This window comes from Protopterus annectens, chromosome 4.part0 (assembly GCF_019279795.1).
Source record: "Protopterus annectens isolate FY-2018-M chromosome 4.part0, PAN1.0, whole genome shotgun sequence".
Taxonomy (NCBI): Eukaryota; Metazoa; Chordata; order Ceratodontiformes; family Protopteridae; genus Protopterus; species Protopterus annectens.
The window spans coordinates 631,747,055-631,762,069 of NC_056733.1; the positions used below are offsets into that span (position 1 = coordinate 631,747,055).

Here is a 15,015-nt window from a genome sequence, read left to right on the forward strand (position 1 = left end):
AGAGGGTCCCCATCCCCCTCCTGATAAAAGGTCCAGACAAGATGCAGACTATGAATCTTCTCACCAGGTGTCCATTTCCTCAGACTCATCCTCAGACCTAGGATATTCCTTACCCCTTTATGAGGATTCTGATGCTGTGAGGAATCAATTCCTTTAGCCTCTCCGCCTGAGGACTACTCCTTTGGGGAGACCTTACATACTATGGGAACATTTCCACTGGGAAGGCCAGGATTACTCAGAATCCAAGAAAAGGCTCAGAGACTTCCTTTTATTGCTTCAACACAGACCTCTTGCTATTCCGCCAGTATCAGATATTGTGGATGATGTGTACACTGAATCCAGCTTAAACCCTGACTTCTTACCACCAGCCCCAGTTAAGCCTGATAGATATTATAGAGTCCCTGACTCTCACAAATTTCTGTACAAAAGCCCTGTTGCTGACCCTGAAACTATTTCTCAGGGACCCAAAGAGATTACGGCCTCATCAGCTAAAAACCCAGTCCCCTCTGACAGAGATTCCAGAGCATTAGACAGATGCAATGAGAGCCTTGAATTGCCAGTTTCACATGCTAAAATATCAGCATTTTTTAATGTCTCATTTGAAACAAAAGATGCTTTCAGATTCAGATCCTCCTAAAATGAAAGAAATGCAGGATTTATTGCATGCAGCTGAACAAGTGGGAAAACATACTTTGCAATGTGGGTTTGATTCCTTAGAGGCCTCCTGTAGAGCAGCAGTTACAGGCTCTGTCATTAGAAGGCATGCGTGGTTAAAAGAACATACGCTACCAGATCATGTTAAGGCCAAATTATTGGATGCACCTTTGCAACGAGATGTATTGTTTGGAGTTAAGGCAGAGGAGGTATTAAAAAAGATGGAGGATAAGGCAAAATCTATGCAAACAGTCAAAGATTTCTTACAGGTTCAGCCTCCTCATTTTAGTAGAAATTGGCCAACAAAAAATTGGTCCTTTCCAGTCACAGACAGACCTCAAAGGGGCAGATACAGACGTCCAAGAGGTAGAGGTCAGACGCAAGGCCCTTACAGACCTCGACAATGGGGTACACCAGGCCAGAAAGAAGGGGAAGACAGGCCTCAACCTTACAAAAAAAAATAATCTCAATGACTTTCCACTACAGCTGCCAAACAGCTCTCTTGGCAGCCCCCTTAGGAGGAAAACTGGCTCTTTTCTATCACAATTGGCATTGCATCACCAAAGACAAATGGGTTCTCAACATCATATCTCAAGGTTACAGGTTCCACTTTCACACTCTGCCAAGGTTAAAAGGAATGCCAAATCTGCCACCAAATCAATGGGCAGAGGCTAAAAAAACAGTTACAGCAGTCATGGACATGAGAGCTATTCAAAAGGTACAACCACAAGAGCAAGGACAATGATTTTACTCGAGACTCTTCCTGGTTCCCAGAAAGGACAAAGCCTGGAGACCCATTCTGGACCTTTCTTCTCTGAACACTTACCTGGATGTTCCGAAATTCTAAATGTTGATACTGCAGCAGCTTTTTCACATGCTGGGCAAGAAAGCTTGGCTCGTGACTTTGGACCTCAGAGGCATACCTGCATGTCCCTATCAGACAAAACTGCAGAAGATACCCCAAATTTCTAGCTGGTTCAGTGCACTATCAATTCTCTGCACTTGCCCTTTGGCTTATCTACTGCGCCCAGGGTCTTCACAAAGTGCCTGGCGCCAGTAATTGCATTTTGCAGGCAAAAAGGAATTCAAATTTGCCCATACCTGGACGACTGCCTGATTCAAGCAGAGAGCAAGAACATTCTTCTAAAGCATCTGGCATACGTAAAAAAGTTAAGTTGTAAACGAAAAGAAATCAAAACTAGTGCCCTCACAACAGATAATATTCCTGGGTGCCAGCTTAAACACAACGGCCCAGATGGCTTATCTCAAGCCAGACAAGCAAGGACAACTGACTCAGTATTTTCATTTAATGGCAACAAAGACCCAACTCCCTGCAAGAAAATTTCTGCAGGCCTTGGGCTACATGGCATCTTGCATACTACTAATTCCATATGCCAGGCTGCATATGAGGAAACTACATTGGTACCTAAAGAGTGTATGGTCTCAACACTGTCAAAGTTTGGAAACAGTTATACCACTAATTCCTTGCCTTCAACAGGAGTTCCGATGTTGGGCTCAAGCTTGTTACCTCAACAAGGGGACAGCCTTTTACTCCTCCCACAGCCAGGCAGACACTGACAACAGATGCATCGGATTACGCCTAGGGAGCACACATGGCAGGAAAATGTATTCAGGGCGAGTGGCCCACAGAGCAAAGACATCTCCACATCAATCAAAAAGAGATGCTAGCTGTACAAAATGCAATTATATATTTCAAGTACCTGTTGCATCCAGGACAACTGCTACTAAAGACAGACAACACCACAGTTATGTGGTACATAAATAAGCAAGGGGGCACACACTCCTACCCCCTCTGCAGACAAGCCATGACCTTGTGGAACACAGCTTTAAACTACAAAGTTCATCTGCAGGCACAATTCCTGCCAGGAGAGAGAAACACAATGGCAGACTATCTAAGCAGAAACATCATGGATCCCCATGAATGGGAATTGAGCCCACAAATATTCAGAATGATAACACAAAAATGGGGGAGATCAGACATAGATCTGTTTGCATACCCAATGAACTGCCAATTGCAGAAATTCTGCACAAGGAGCTACCATCCACAAGCACTGAAAGTGGATGCCCTCCCGTTCAGCTGGAAAAAACTACAAGTATATGCTTTCCCTCCTTTACCTCCTCTTCCAAAAGTACTCATAAAAGCCAGGCAAGAAGAGCCAAAAATGATCCTGATTGCTGCAGACTGGCCACGCCAGCACTGATACCCAATCTTAAAGAACTTGGCACAAGAACCACCCTGGATTTTGCCTCAAATCCCACAGGCGTTCACACAACACAACAATCAGATACTTCACAGCCAGCTAAAGACCTTAAATCTAGCTGCATGGAAAATTCCTTAGCCAAGCAAGCATTGCCTCTCCAAAGCTGTTATGGATGTCATTCTAGAGGCCAGAAGGCCTAGCACCAGGAAGGCCTACTCGGATAAATGGAAGAGATTCTGTGCCTGGAATCAAGCACACAGCCTTGACCCTCTTGTCCCAAACATTCCTCAGATACTTCAATACTTAACTGAAATGCTGGACAAGGGCCTCTCCTTCTCATCCAGCAAAAATCCATGCTTCAGCCATTTCTGCTCATTACAACACTGATCCACCTATTTTTTCTAATCCTTTGCTCAAACAGTACCTCAGAGCGGCTAAAAACATGAGACATACATAGAGCACCTACACCAACTTGGGACCTCAACTTTGTTTTGGAAAAATTAACTTTACCTCCTTTTGAGCCAGCTAACACAGCAGAATTAAAATACATCTCTTGGAAGACTGCTCTGCTACTGGCAATAACATCAGCAAGAAGAGTTTCAGAATTACAGGCACTAATGGCAGTGGAACCTTTCCTCCTCTTCCACCAGGACAGGGTGTCCTTAAGAACTAACCCTACGTTTATGCCAAAGGTGGTATCAAGTGTGGCTCTAAACCAAACCATTCACTTGCCAACTTTTTATCCAAAACCACAGAACAAAGGGGAGAGGCTACTACATTCCTCGGACATTCACAGGCTGTTACGCTTCTACTTGGACAAAACCAAAGATATCAGAAAATCTGAGCAATTATTGTTAGCATATGCTGCAGGAGCACAGGGAAAAGCCATTTCAAAGCAGACTATTTCAAAATGGATAGCTCACTGTATACGTTTTTCCTATACCCACCATGGGAAACCTGTACCTAGCAGCATTAGATCTCACTCCACCAGGGCAACAGCCACTTCAGCTGCCTACCTCAGAGGAGTGCCTACCAAGGATATTTTAGAAGCAGCAACATGGAGTTCTGTGCATACCTTCACCAAACATTACCATTTGCCTTTATATTCCATATCCAGAGCTGGCTTTGCCACTGCTGTGCTGCAGGGGCTTATTGCCACACCTAATGCCTTATAACTTCAGCCTCCCTACCTCAGCTTTGGGATTCCACCCAAGTGTAATGACTGCAGCAGTGTAACACGATGAACATAGTACAGTTTTGTACCTACCATAAATGTAGATGTTCGAGTGTAAACACTGCTGCAGTCCAGGTTACCCTCCCTCCTTCCCCTCTTTCTTTCTGGTACATACCTAGGTCATCTACCCTTACTACCTGTGGGGAGTATTTGCTGGTAATTAAAAATGGTGGTTTGCTTTTCTTTTATATATTTTACTTGCAGTGTGAATGGCCTAACTATTTGGGGGCACCTGACATCTGGGGCAAGAAAAACTGAAGAAAATGGCGTCGGCTGCATCTTATATCCCCCCGTCACACTGACGTCGGGGAAGAGGCGACAGCAACCGATGCCAGACCAAGACTTTGGAACTCAGGCCGACTGGGGAACCACCTGATGGCAGGGTAACCCAAGTGTAATGACTGCAGCAGTGTTTACACTCTAACATCTACATTTATGGTAGGTACAAAACTGTACTTTTTGCTGTAGATGTGATGTTGCTCAAACATCTGTGGTTATGGTGAGTATGGTCAAACAGCTGTACTTTTTAGCAAAAATCTAATGTGCTGTAATGTGATTATGTGAAAACCTGACCCTTTTCTTTAGAATTGAAAATCATAATTTTGAATGTTTATTTTATGTTAGAAGCTTTAAAATACTGTAAGAACATGTTAGCACAAGCAAACAATCTTTTAAATTTACATTTACTTTCTGTAATTGTATTTTAGGAGATGCAGAGGAAGGGGAAATACCACCATTTAAAAAAATGAAACTGGAACATCAGACACAAAAGCAGGGTAGGACAGACAGGCTGTAAATGTATATGTGTTAAGGGTAAAAAATGACAGAGTCTAATCTGCTTAACGTTACTAAACTATATTTAGCTGCTTCTTTCATCTTTGTGTTTTGCAATGAGGCATCCATTAACTTTGCAAAATGCGTAGGTCAGCGGATTGTTTACTGACATTTTAATCATAAGTAATTTTTTACCATATAGTTACTTTCTGGATTTAGCTGAAGAGGTTTTAGAACCCTACAGGAGGTAAAATTGGTCTGCATCATACATTTCACCTTCTAGGATGTTCCCTAGCAGTAGTAAATTGTTAGGTTGAACAGTATGCAGAATAATAAAATATTTAAAAATATGTACTGAAAAGAATAAATGCATTTATAAAACAAGCCAATAATTTTTTTGTTACTAGTCAGTGGGAGTGGATTTACGGACAGGTCTTATTCAGCATATTAACAGTGATGCCTTGGGAATACTTGGAGGATAAAGAATAGGTAAAATAATGAAATGAAAAGATGGTAATAAAGCCAGATAAACTACTGCATAGTAAAAATGGCTAGAGAGGTGACATGGTTAGGAAAAAAGGGAGCATTAATCATCTCTTAGGGTACATTAAGCAAGGAATAGGATAGCTGTGCAGGATCAGTACTGGTTTGATGAACTCTTAGCAGGTCTGGTCCAATGGGCAGTATTACTACTTTTTTGATTGGAGGTAACTTGTACATAATTGTTTTTGGTTATTGGCAGATGACATTGTTTCACATTTTTCCCCACAGTACTTGGGGAAACCAGCTAAGTAAGTCTCCAGCCTTTAGTTTCCTAAGTGATGCCTTGATCTTAAGAACTGTTCATTGATGCAGGAAATTTTGTAACTGTTTTGGTTTTGTTGAACACTATTCACAGAATTTGAAAAGCTTGTAAAACTATGATGATCTTCGTGTTTCACTGTTGCAGTAATCACATTTGGGTTATCTGCTTGCAGTAGCCCGCAGTCGGCCTGATTAACAAAGTCTTGGGTGTTGCGTCGGTTGCTGTCTCTTCTGTGACGTCAGGTCGTCGGGGCTATAAAACATGCAGCCGACGCCATTACATCAGTTATTCTTGCCGTGCGGGGCCCGAAACAGAAGCAGTTCACAAGTGCTGGTCGGCCTACTCCTGAAATTTTCATTTTTGAGTTTCAGAACCGAAGTCTTCAACTAAAAGCCAAGTACCCCATTGGGGAATCTTTTTCAGTAAAAGGTAAGTAATTGCATTACTTGTGGAAAGCAAATTCCTCATCAATATTTTCATTCGTACTGTATTCCTTGCATAGGTCCTGACCACGACGTACCTCGCTGTCAGTTTTGTGCCTTATTTAAACCTCTAACTATCCGTCGGTATATTTTCACTTCTAAATATTTTGGTACCTGGTTCAATTATCCTGATACGTCTTCGGTAAGCCATCCAACTACTGACTTTCCAAAAAAAACTGCAAAGATAAAGACATAGGCTGCCTAGGTTCAAAGCTGCCGACGATGCTTCTAATAAACCAGTCACCAGTTCACCGGTACTCAGTGAGGCACTTACGCAGCCCCTGATACCCGCTTCTTCAGATTCGCAGGCCTCTACTGAGACCCATTCAGAGTCCGGTATGCCTGCCGCGAGATGCTTCAACTGTGGAACCTGCAGATGTCTCTACCTTGGATCCAGAGCCGCTCTGCAGGCACCGACTTCTGAGGGTGTATTCTGGCTTACTGACTTGCGTATTAAACAGACGCCATCTTCTTCAAGGCCTAAAACTCCAACCATGCCTAGAAAACTGACGCCCCAGACCGCATGGTCAGGCCTGTATGCCTAAAAAACAAATAAGAATGGCTGAAGACCTTATTACTTTAATCAGGGGAAGCCAGCTTTCCCCCTCTAAGAGAACTAGGACTGAGTTTGCTTATGATACTTCTGACCAGGTTTCTGATTTTTGTTACCTCTGATGACCAGGATTTACCCCTTATCTATCTGTGAGGATTCTGATGCTGAGAAACTCTATTCCCTCTGCTCCCCCCCCCCCCCCAGAGGATTTCTCTTTTGGTGAAACATTGCATACTCTCAGGGAGCATTTTCGTTGGGAAAGTCGGGATCTCTTATTCTAAAAAGAGGCTTAGGGATTTCTTACTCTTGCCCCAGAACAGGCCTTTAGCTATACCTCTTGTACTAGACATTGTTGTTGATGCCTTTGTGGAATCTAGCTTGGCCCCTGACTCTTTACCTCCTGTTCCCAGAAAACCTGATAGATACTACAGGGTCCCTGACTCTCTCAAGTTCCTTTTTAAAAATCCTACTGCGGATCCTGAGACCATTTCACAGGGACCCAAGAGCATTAAAGCTACTACTGCCAACCCCCCCGATAGAGACTCCAGGGTGCTGGATACATGGGGTAAGAAGGTATACACTTCTGCAACTTGGGCCATTAGGGTCTTAAACGGCCAGTTTCATATGTTAAAGTATCAGCAGCATATTATTGGATTGCTTAAAGAGAAAATTATGTTGATTCCTGATTGTGCTGAAAATAAGGATTTACAGGATTTACTGCATTCAGCTGAACAAGTTGGAAAACGTACTTTACAATGTGGTTTTTATTCTCTAGAGGCGTCTTGCAGGGCTATTGTAACTGGGTCTGTACTTAGAAGGCATGCTTGGCTTAAGGAGCAATCCTTGTCAAATCATGTTAAAGCGAAATTGCTGGATGCTCCCTTAAGCCAGGACCGCCTGTTTGGCAACAAGGCAGAAGTAGTTCTTAAAAAGATGGAGGAAAAAACTAAATCTATGCAAACTGTTAAATATATTTTACGAGTGCAACCTCCAAGATTTAGTAGGCATTGGCCTTCCAAGAATTGGTCCTTTCCTGCCTCTTCCATACCTTCTCAGTCCAAACCCAGATCCAGCAGAGCTCCCAGGCTTTAGTCCCAGGGTACGCACAGGACTAAGTAGTGGGGGGCCTCCACTTCCAAATCTGGGAGTAATAAAACTCACCCTATGGTAAACTGTCACAATTACTTTTTTAAAACTTCCAAACACTTCTTAACTGACTGCCCCTTTGGGGGGAAAGATTGCTCTTCATGCAACGAACTAGGAGCACATTACCCAGGACAAATGGAAAACATATATAATGTTTAGGTGGCCAGATCTACCCCCATATCAGTGGGCAGAGGCCCAAAAGCAAGTACTTTCTCTCTTAAGCATGGGGGCTATTCAGTTGGTACCAGAAGAGGAAAAGGGGCAAGGTTTCTACTCCAGACTTTTCCTGGTACCCATAAAAGCCAATTCATGGCATCCTATCCTGGACCTGTCTACTCTAAACACCTTTTTAGTGATTCCAAAATTCAAGATGCTGACTCTTCACTAGTTGCTCCCTATGCTAGGCAAAGACACCTGGTTGGCAACACTAGATCTAAAGGAAGCATACCTGCACATCCCTATCAGGGACTCTTGCAGAAGATACCTACGCTTCAAAGCAGGCTACACGCACTTTCGGTTCTCTGCACTGCCCTTTGGCTTATCTACTGCTCCCAGGGTATTCACAAAGTGCCCAACTCCAGTCATTGCATTCTGCAGGCAAAGAAATATTCAAATATACCCATACCTGGACGATTGTCTAATTCAGGCAGAAAGCCAGGACATACTTTGGAATCATTTGGCCTTTGTACAATGGGTGCTGACTTGTCTGGGGTACACCATAAACGAAAAAAAATCACACCTTGTACCCTGTCAACAAATTATATTCCTGGGAACAAGCTTGAATACAACTTCCCAGATGGCTTTCCTCACACCAGAGAAACAAATTCATTTGACAACGTACTTCAAACAAGTGGCCACAAAAACCCTGCTATCTGCAAGGCAAATACTACAAGCCTTGGGGTTCATAGCCTCCTGCTTTCTTCTAATTCCATATGCAAGACTGCATATGAGGAAACTACAGTGGTATCTAAAACGTCTGTGGTGTCAACATTCTCAGGATCTAGAAGCAATGATTCCTATCATACCTTGCCTACGCTTAGAGTTCCTTTGGTGGGCAGAGGCCTGCCACCAGAACAAGGGACTACCATTCACACTAACCCCCCAAACCCTAACAGACTCATCAGACTATGCATGGGGGGCTCACCTGGCAGGGAAGTGCATTCAGGGCAAATGGAACCCAAGTCAAATGCACCTGCATATCAATCAAAAAGAAATTAGCTGCACAGAATGCTCTGACAGCCTTCAAGGACTGACAAAATCACTGTTATGTGGTACATAAACTAGCAGTGGGGTAGACATTCTTATCCCCTCTGCAGACTAGCCATGGCATTGTGGAGCACAGCCCTGAGCTTGCCAAGTGCATCTACAAGATCAGTTCCTGCCAGGAAAACTAAATACACTGGCAGATGAACTAAGCAGAAACCTCATGGACCCATTCATGGACCCAGACGAGTGAAAACTGGAACCAAGGATTTTCAACATGTTGACAAGCAAATAGACCGGTTTGCCTCCCCCCAGAACTATCAATTTGACATATTTTGCACAAGGACTCCCCACAAACAAGCTTGGAAAGTGGATGCTCTGTCCTTCAGCTGGAAAAACCTATCAGTTTATGCCTTTCCTCCTCTGCCTCTGCTCTCCAAAGTACTACTAAAGGTCAAACAAGACAAACCAAGGATGATTTTGATTGCACCAGACTGGCCACGCCAACATTGGTACCCCCTCTTGCGCAGTATGTCACTGTTGGCCCCATGGCACCTGCCTCTGTCTCCTACCCTATTGTCTCAGCAGGATAACCAGATTCTGCACCCTCAGCTTCAAACTCTGAACCTAGCAGCCTGGTTAATTACCTAATCTCTCCTTTACCATCCCTCAGTAAACCAGTGATGGATATCATTTTAGAGGCAAGGAGGCCTAGTACTAGAAAATCTTGTGCTGAAAAATGGAAAAGATTCTTTGCCTGGAACCAATCTCAAGGGATGAGCACAGCAGTGCCCAGTTTACCTTAGATTTTACAATACTTAACTGAGATGCTTCACAAGGGCCTGTCTTTCTCCTCCATCAAAATTCATGCCTCAGCCATTTCAGCTCATTATAACACAGAACCTCCCCTCTTCTCTCTTCCGCTGCTCAAGCAGTTCCTCAGAGGGGCCAAAAATTTATGACCACCCAGGAGAGTTCCAACTCCAGCCTGGGACCTTAACTTTGTATTGGAGCAACTCACCCTTCCTCCTTTCGAGCCAGCTGCTGCTGCAGACTTAAAATTCCTTTCTTGGAAAACAGCTTTCCTTTTAGCAATCACTTCAGCAAGAAGGATATCTGAATTACAGGCTCTTATGGCAGTGGAGCCTTTCATCATCTTTCATGTGGACAGGGTGTCCCTCGGGACCATTCCTTCCTTCATGCCTAAGGTGGTATCCAGTGTGGCCCTTAATCAGTCCATTCATTTGCCAATCTTCTTTCCTAATCCACAGAACAAAGGGGATAGGATTCTGCACTCCTTAGATGTGCACAGACAACTTAGATTCTACTTGGACAGGACTAAACCTCAAAGGAAATCTGAACAACTGCTGGTGGCATTTGCTGCAGGGGCAGAGAGGAAGGCTATTTCAAAGCAAACCATTTCCAAATGGATAGGCCATTGCATTCATTTCTGTTACAAGCACCATGGAAAACCTATCCCACAGGGGATCTGACCCCACTCGACCAGGGCTGCATCTACCTCTACAGCCTTTCTCAGAGGCGTCCCTACCAGGGACAACCTAGAAGCTGCTACCTGGAGTTCTCTACATACTTTCACCAAGGATTACCATTTGCCAATTTTCTTTAAATCCAGAGCTGACTTTGCTACTGCAGTCTTGCAGGGCCTTATAACTGATCCTAATGCTATCTAAATTCCTCCTCCCATCCTTAACTTTGGGAATCTACCCAAATGTGATGACCTGCAACAGTGAAACACGAAGAACATAGTACAGTTTTGTACACTTACCATAAAAGTAGATGTTCAAGTGCATTCACTTTTGCAGTCCTGGTTACCCTCCCTCCAGCCCCCTTACTTTTTTTTTTACTATACCTTTACCCTCCTTTACTATGCTCAAAAGCGTTTTGGTTTATTTGCTTTTTGTTGGAGGTATAACCTTGTATATTTATACATTTAATTGCTCATGGGGGGGGCACCTGACATTTGGGACAAGAAAAAATGATGTAATGGTGTCTGCTGCATGTTTTATACCTCTGACAACCTGACATCACGGAAGAAGGGACCGCAACTGACGCAGGACCCAAGACTTTATTAATCAGGCCGACTGAGGGCTACTGCAAGCAGATAACCCAAATGTGATGACTGCAACAGTGAATACACTTGAACATCTACATTTATGGTAAGTGTACGCAACTGTACTTTCTCTGGAAATATTGCTTTTGTATGAGAGAGAAACTGCAAGAAAGATCCAGCCAAACTAGGGTCTTTATTGTAGTGAAGGCCCATGGGATTTATGAAATTGACACCTTAAGGACATACTCATGTTTCAGATGCATGGCTTCTGAATGTCATTTGTCTTTTTTGGTGCACACAGGCCAGTGATAGGGTAGCCTTGTTACCAGAAATTTAAAAATGTTTAGCGTTTTAATATGTGACCTCAACTATTGATGCTTTTTAGTGGGACAGATAAAGTGCAAGCATGAAGTAAAGTATCTGTTTAGCAGAGTAAGGGCTGAGATTTATAGAATTTTAGCCAGTCTTGCCTATCATAGTGTCAGATTGATTGACATGCTGTCTACAGGTGTGGAAAGTATAGGCAACTCAAAAATGTAACTAGGGTGACTTGAGTAGGGCACAATGTGTTAAGGAATGCAGTTAGAGGCTCCATTTTTATTTTTTTTTTAAGTTTCAGTATGTACAACATACATGAAGTAGATGAGTATGTTGGGTCTGGTGCTCTTCCTAGATGGAAGGAGTGCCAAATCAAAGTCAAGTGAGCTTTGATGTCACTTAAGTGTGAGACTGTAGATGTAGGGAGTTAGAACCTGGTGCACCTCATTATTACAGGAGGGAATGCCAGATCAGAGAGGGGACCTTGGGACCACTTTTTTTTTTTTTTTTTTTTTTCTTCTGTCTTTCTCTCTCTCTCCAACTTAGTATTGTGGGGCGCTGTGATTAGGAAGCGCCGCCAGGCACTATACAAGCCAGTTGTGGCTCTTGGACGACTATTATTAGGGAGTCTTTATTAATTAACCTTCGATTTGTATCTTTTCAAGTTTGTCACCTTTTCTTTATAGTGTCCACACCTGGAGATTCTCTCTCTACATTGGTATATGCACTGACTTCTTGCAGCATGCTAAGAGTGTGTTTCAAGGCTGACATTGCCAGTTATTTTGTACTGCCAACACAGTTAGGAATCCAGATCCTGGCTTGCAGTATGGTACACCACCTGCATTTTTTTTATACCTGAAGCATTTTAACTTTTATTAATATCATGATAAAGCAGTGAGGCCTTCAGTTTCATGTGACTTCTGGGTGACCAAAACCCATGCCATACTGTCTATGCTGTCTCTGAGAGGAGCATGTGACATAAATCACCGCCCTAAGCCTTAATTCAACTTGGCCACCTGCAGATATTAGAGAGAGAAATTCCTGGGCTGTCTTACTTTCCCAGTGGATTTTGGGTTTGAAAGTGCCCAGAGACTCTTCACAGGTCCAGATGGTGACCAAAGGTAAGACTCAAACCTGTACCTTATGCCTTTGAGCTAAACACCTTAATCAATGTCCAAACCCCACTGCTTAGAGCAGTTTCATGTTTAGTTCTACGTAGCTATGAGAATTCTTGTTAAAAAGGCAATTTGGGGGGGGGGGTTACAGAATGAGGAGAAACCCCCTCCCCTTTCCAAACAGTTTGTATGGGTTCATAGGTTTATATGAGGCTAACAACCAGCAGGGTATTTTCAACCTAGCTGTACAATCCAGCTCAGTTATGTCCCAGAGTTCTTGGACATCTGAGTAGTGATGTATGTTAGTAAAGAGGTAACTAAGGGTTTATGTGGTGAGGGTGTATGTTAGGAATTAATTTATTTACTGTCAACCTCTGTCCATCTGAGACATGGGGCTGTAGAGCAGAGGTGAATTTGTGATTTCCCATCCGGTGACCAAGGTTGCTTTTGACTAGGGGGTCAGTGATGAACTATGCATCATGTAGATGGGGAGCTTGTTCCATAGCACAGAGATCCTTTGTGATGCATCTCTCTCTCACCCGTATGTTCCATTTATGTCTCCGGCAAAGTTCAGGTCCTTGGATCTAGTGTTTATTGTACTGTTTGTTTTGCAGATATGCAAAAGATTCATCAGAGCTAGATCTGATAGTGCCTTGTATGCTAGGCATAGATTGCCCCTCAGTAACTTGGAGGAGACAGAGTACAAAGAGAGGGTCTTAAGAACGATATGTGTTGGACAGGTTATTCATACCCTGGATTTTCCTTGTGAGGAGCCTTTGAGAGCAGTCTTGACTGTTGTAAGTGCCTGGTTAGCTATATGCCAAAGGGAGGCATTAATCCCAATGATGGGTCTGATAAGGACTGAGTAGAGCAGTACTACAACTTACTTGGACCCAAATATCATACCGTTGCTTATGATTTGACTGGCAACTTCTTAATTCAAGATCCCTGTCAATACCTCCTGCTTTAGAATCTACACCTCACTGTGCTGCTGCTGTGCAGTGTGGGGTTCACCCTCAATCTCAGTCTGTATTGACTCCATGTCAGGACCAGGTGCTTGAGTTGCAGGATTCAGAACATTTCAATGTTGGCTTGTCTCCCACCTCCCAAAGTCCTCTTGTTGATTGCTTATTTCCAATCTCTACTTCTATTCCAGTTATTCCTGCAAGGGAGTTTCTTTGCACTCTGGGGTACATGGCTTTCACCATTGCCCTGGCTCCTTTTGCCAAACTCGACATAGGTTCAGGTAGGTACTAGGCTATCTGCCTGAAGGCATTTATAAGCCTAGCCGGAATGTTTGCTTTCGCCGCCCCCTTAGGTTAGTTCCCTGTGCCTTTGTCCAGCAAAGCCATCGAAGTGATCCCTAGGATTAACTTTCTGTTTCCCATCCACTCGTCAAAGTTCCTCTTGAAGAGGCTTAGCAAGGAGCTCTGCCTAATGTAGATTGGAATCTTGTTCCAGAGCATGGGAAGTCTCTGGGACAGGAATCTTTCCGTCCAGCACGTGCTATTTATTGTGGTGAGATTTAGATCCCTGGAGCGTGTGGCTCGAGGGGATATGGTTTACCCACCTATGTGATAGTTTGTGAGTACTTTGTTTTTTCCAAAGCGAATAACTATGCACTTTTTGACATTTAGCTTGAGGTTTTGACACCAGGTATCAATCTCAGTGACACCCTTTTGGAGGATGTCTGTGTCAGCCGGACAGTCAGTCATAGCCCTTAGTTTGCAGTCATCTGTGAACTTGGTCAGCCATAGTCCTCCTGTGCTTTCCTGTACCTCTGAGAAGTATATGCCGAACAGGAGGGTTCCTAGGACTGAGCCCTGGGGAACGCCACTTGTAACCGGTTTAGAGTCAGACCTAGCTCCCGCAACTCTTACCATGTGGGTTCTGTCCGTGAGCCAGTTGGCAACCCATCTCGTGATGTAAGGGTTTATGTTCAGGCTGGTGAACTTGTCTATAATACCCGAGTGGGGAATGGTGTCAAAGACCCTTGCGAGGTCTAGGTAGGCTGTGTGAACCACCTTTCCCTCGTCTATAGCCTTGGTATCTGTCTCAAAGAAGTCCACCAGGTTTAGGAGGCATGATCTGCCCTTAAAGCCGAAATGGGTAGGGTCCAGTGTTTGGAGGTTCCCAATGTCTCTGTTAATGTGATCCATGATGCGCTGCATAGCTTTGCAAACCAAGCTAGTCAGGCTTATAGGGCGATAGTTCCCGGGGTCCGTTGTGGCTCCACCTTTGTGGAGTGGAATAACAGTTGCTGTGCGCCACTCTGTGTGCATGTAGCCTGTGGAGAGGCTGTTTAAACAGTGAGTTTAGGTGAGGGGTTAGTTGATCTTTGAGCTCGTGCAGGGCACAGCCTGGGGCGCCATCCAGTCCCATTGATGGATGCTGTGTTTTTGGCTTTGGCGAGGGCTGTTTTAACCTGTGTGTCTGTG

At 43.8% G+C, this 15,015-nt stretch overlaps 1 protein-coding gene across 1 annotated transcript in view; it reads left to right on the forward strand.

Moving 5' to 3' along the window:
- ZCCHC8 (zinc finger CCHC-type containing 8) overlaps positions 1-15,015 on the forward strand; it is a 1,340,563-nt gene that overhangs the window by 1,229,581 nt on the left and 95,967 nt on the right. The window contains 1 exon segment of the mRNA XM_044068587.1: positions 4,818-4,886. Within this exon segment, the coding sequence (XP_043924522.1) occupies positions 4,818-4,886 (69 nt within the window).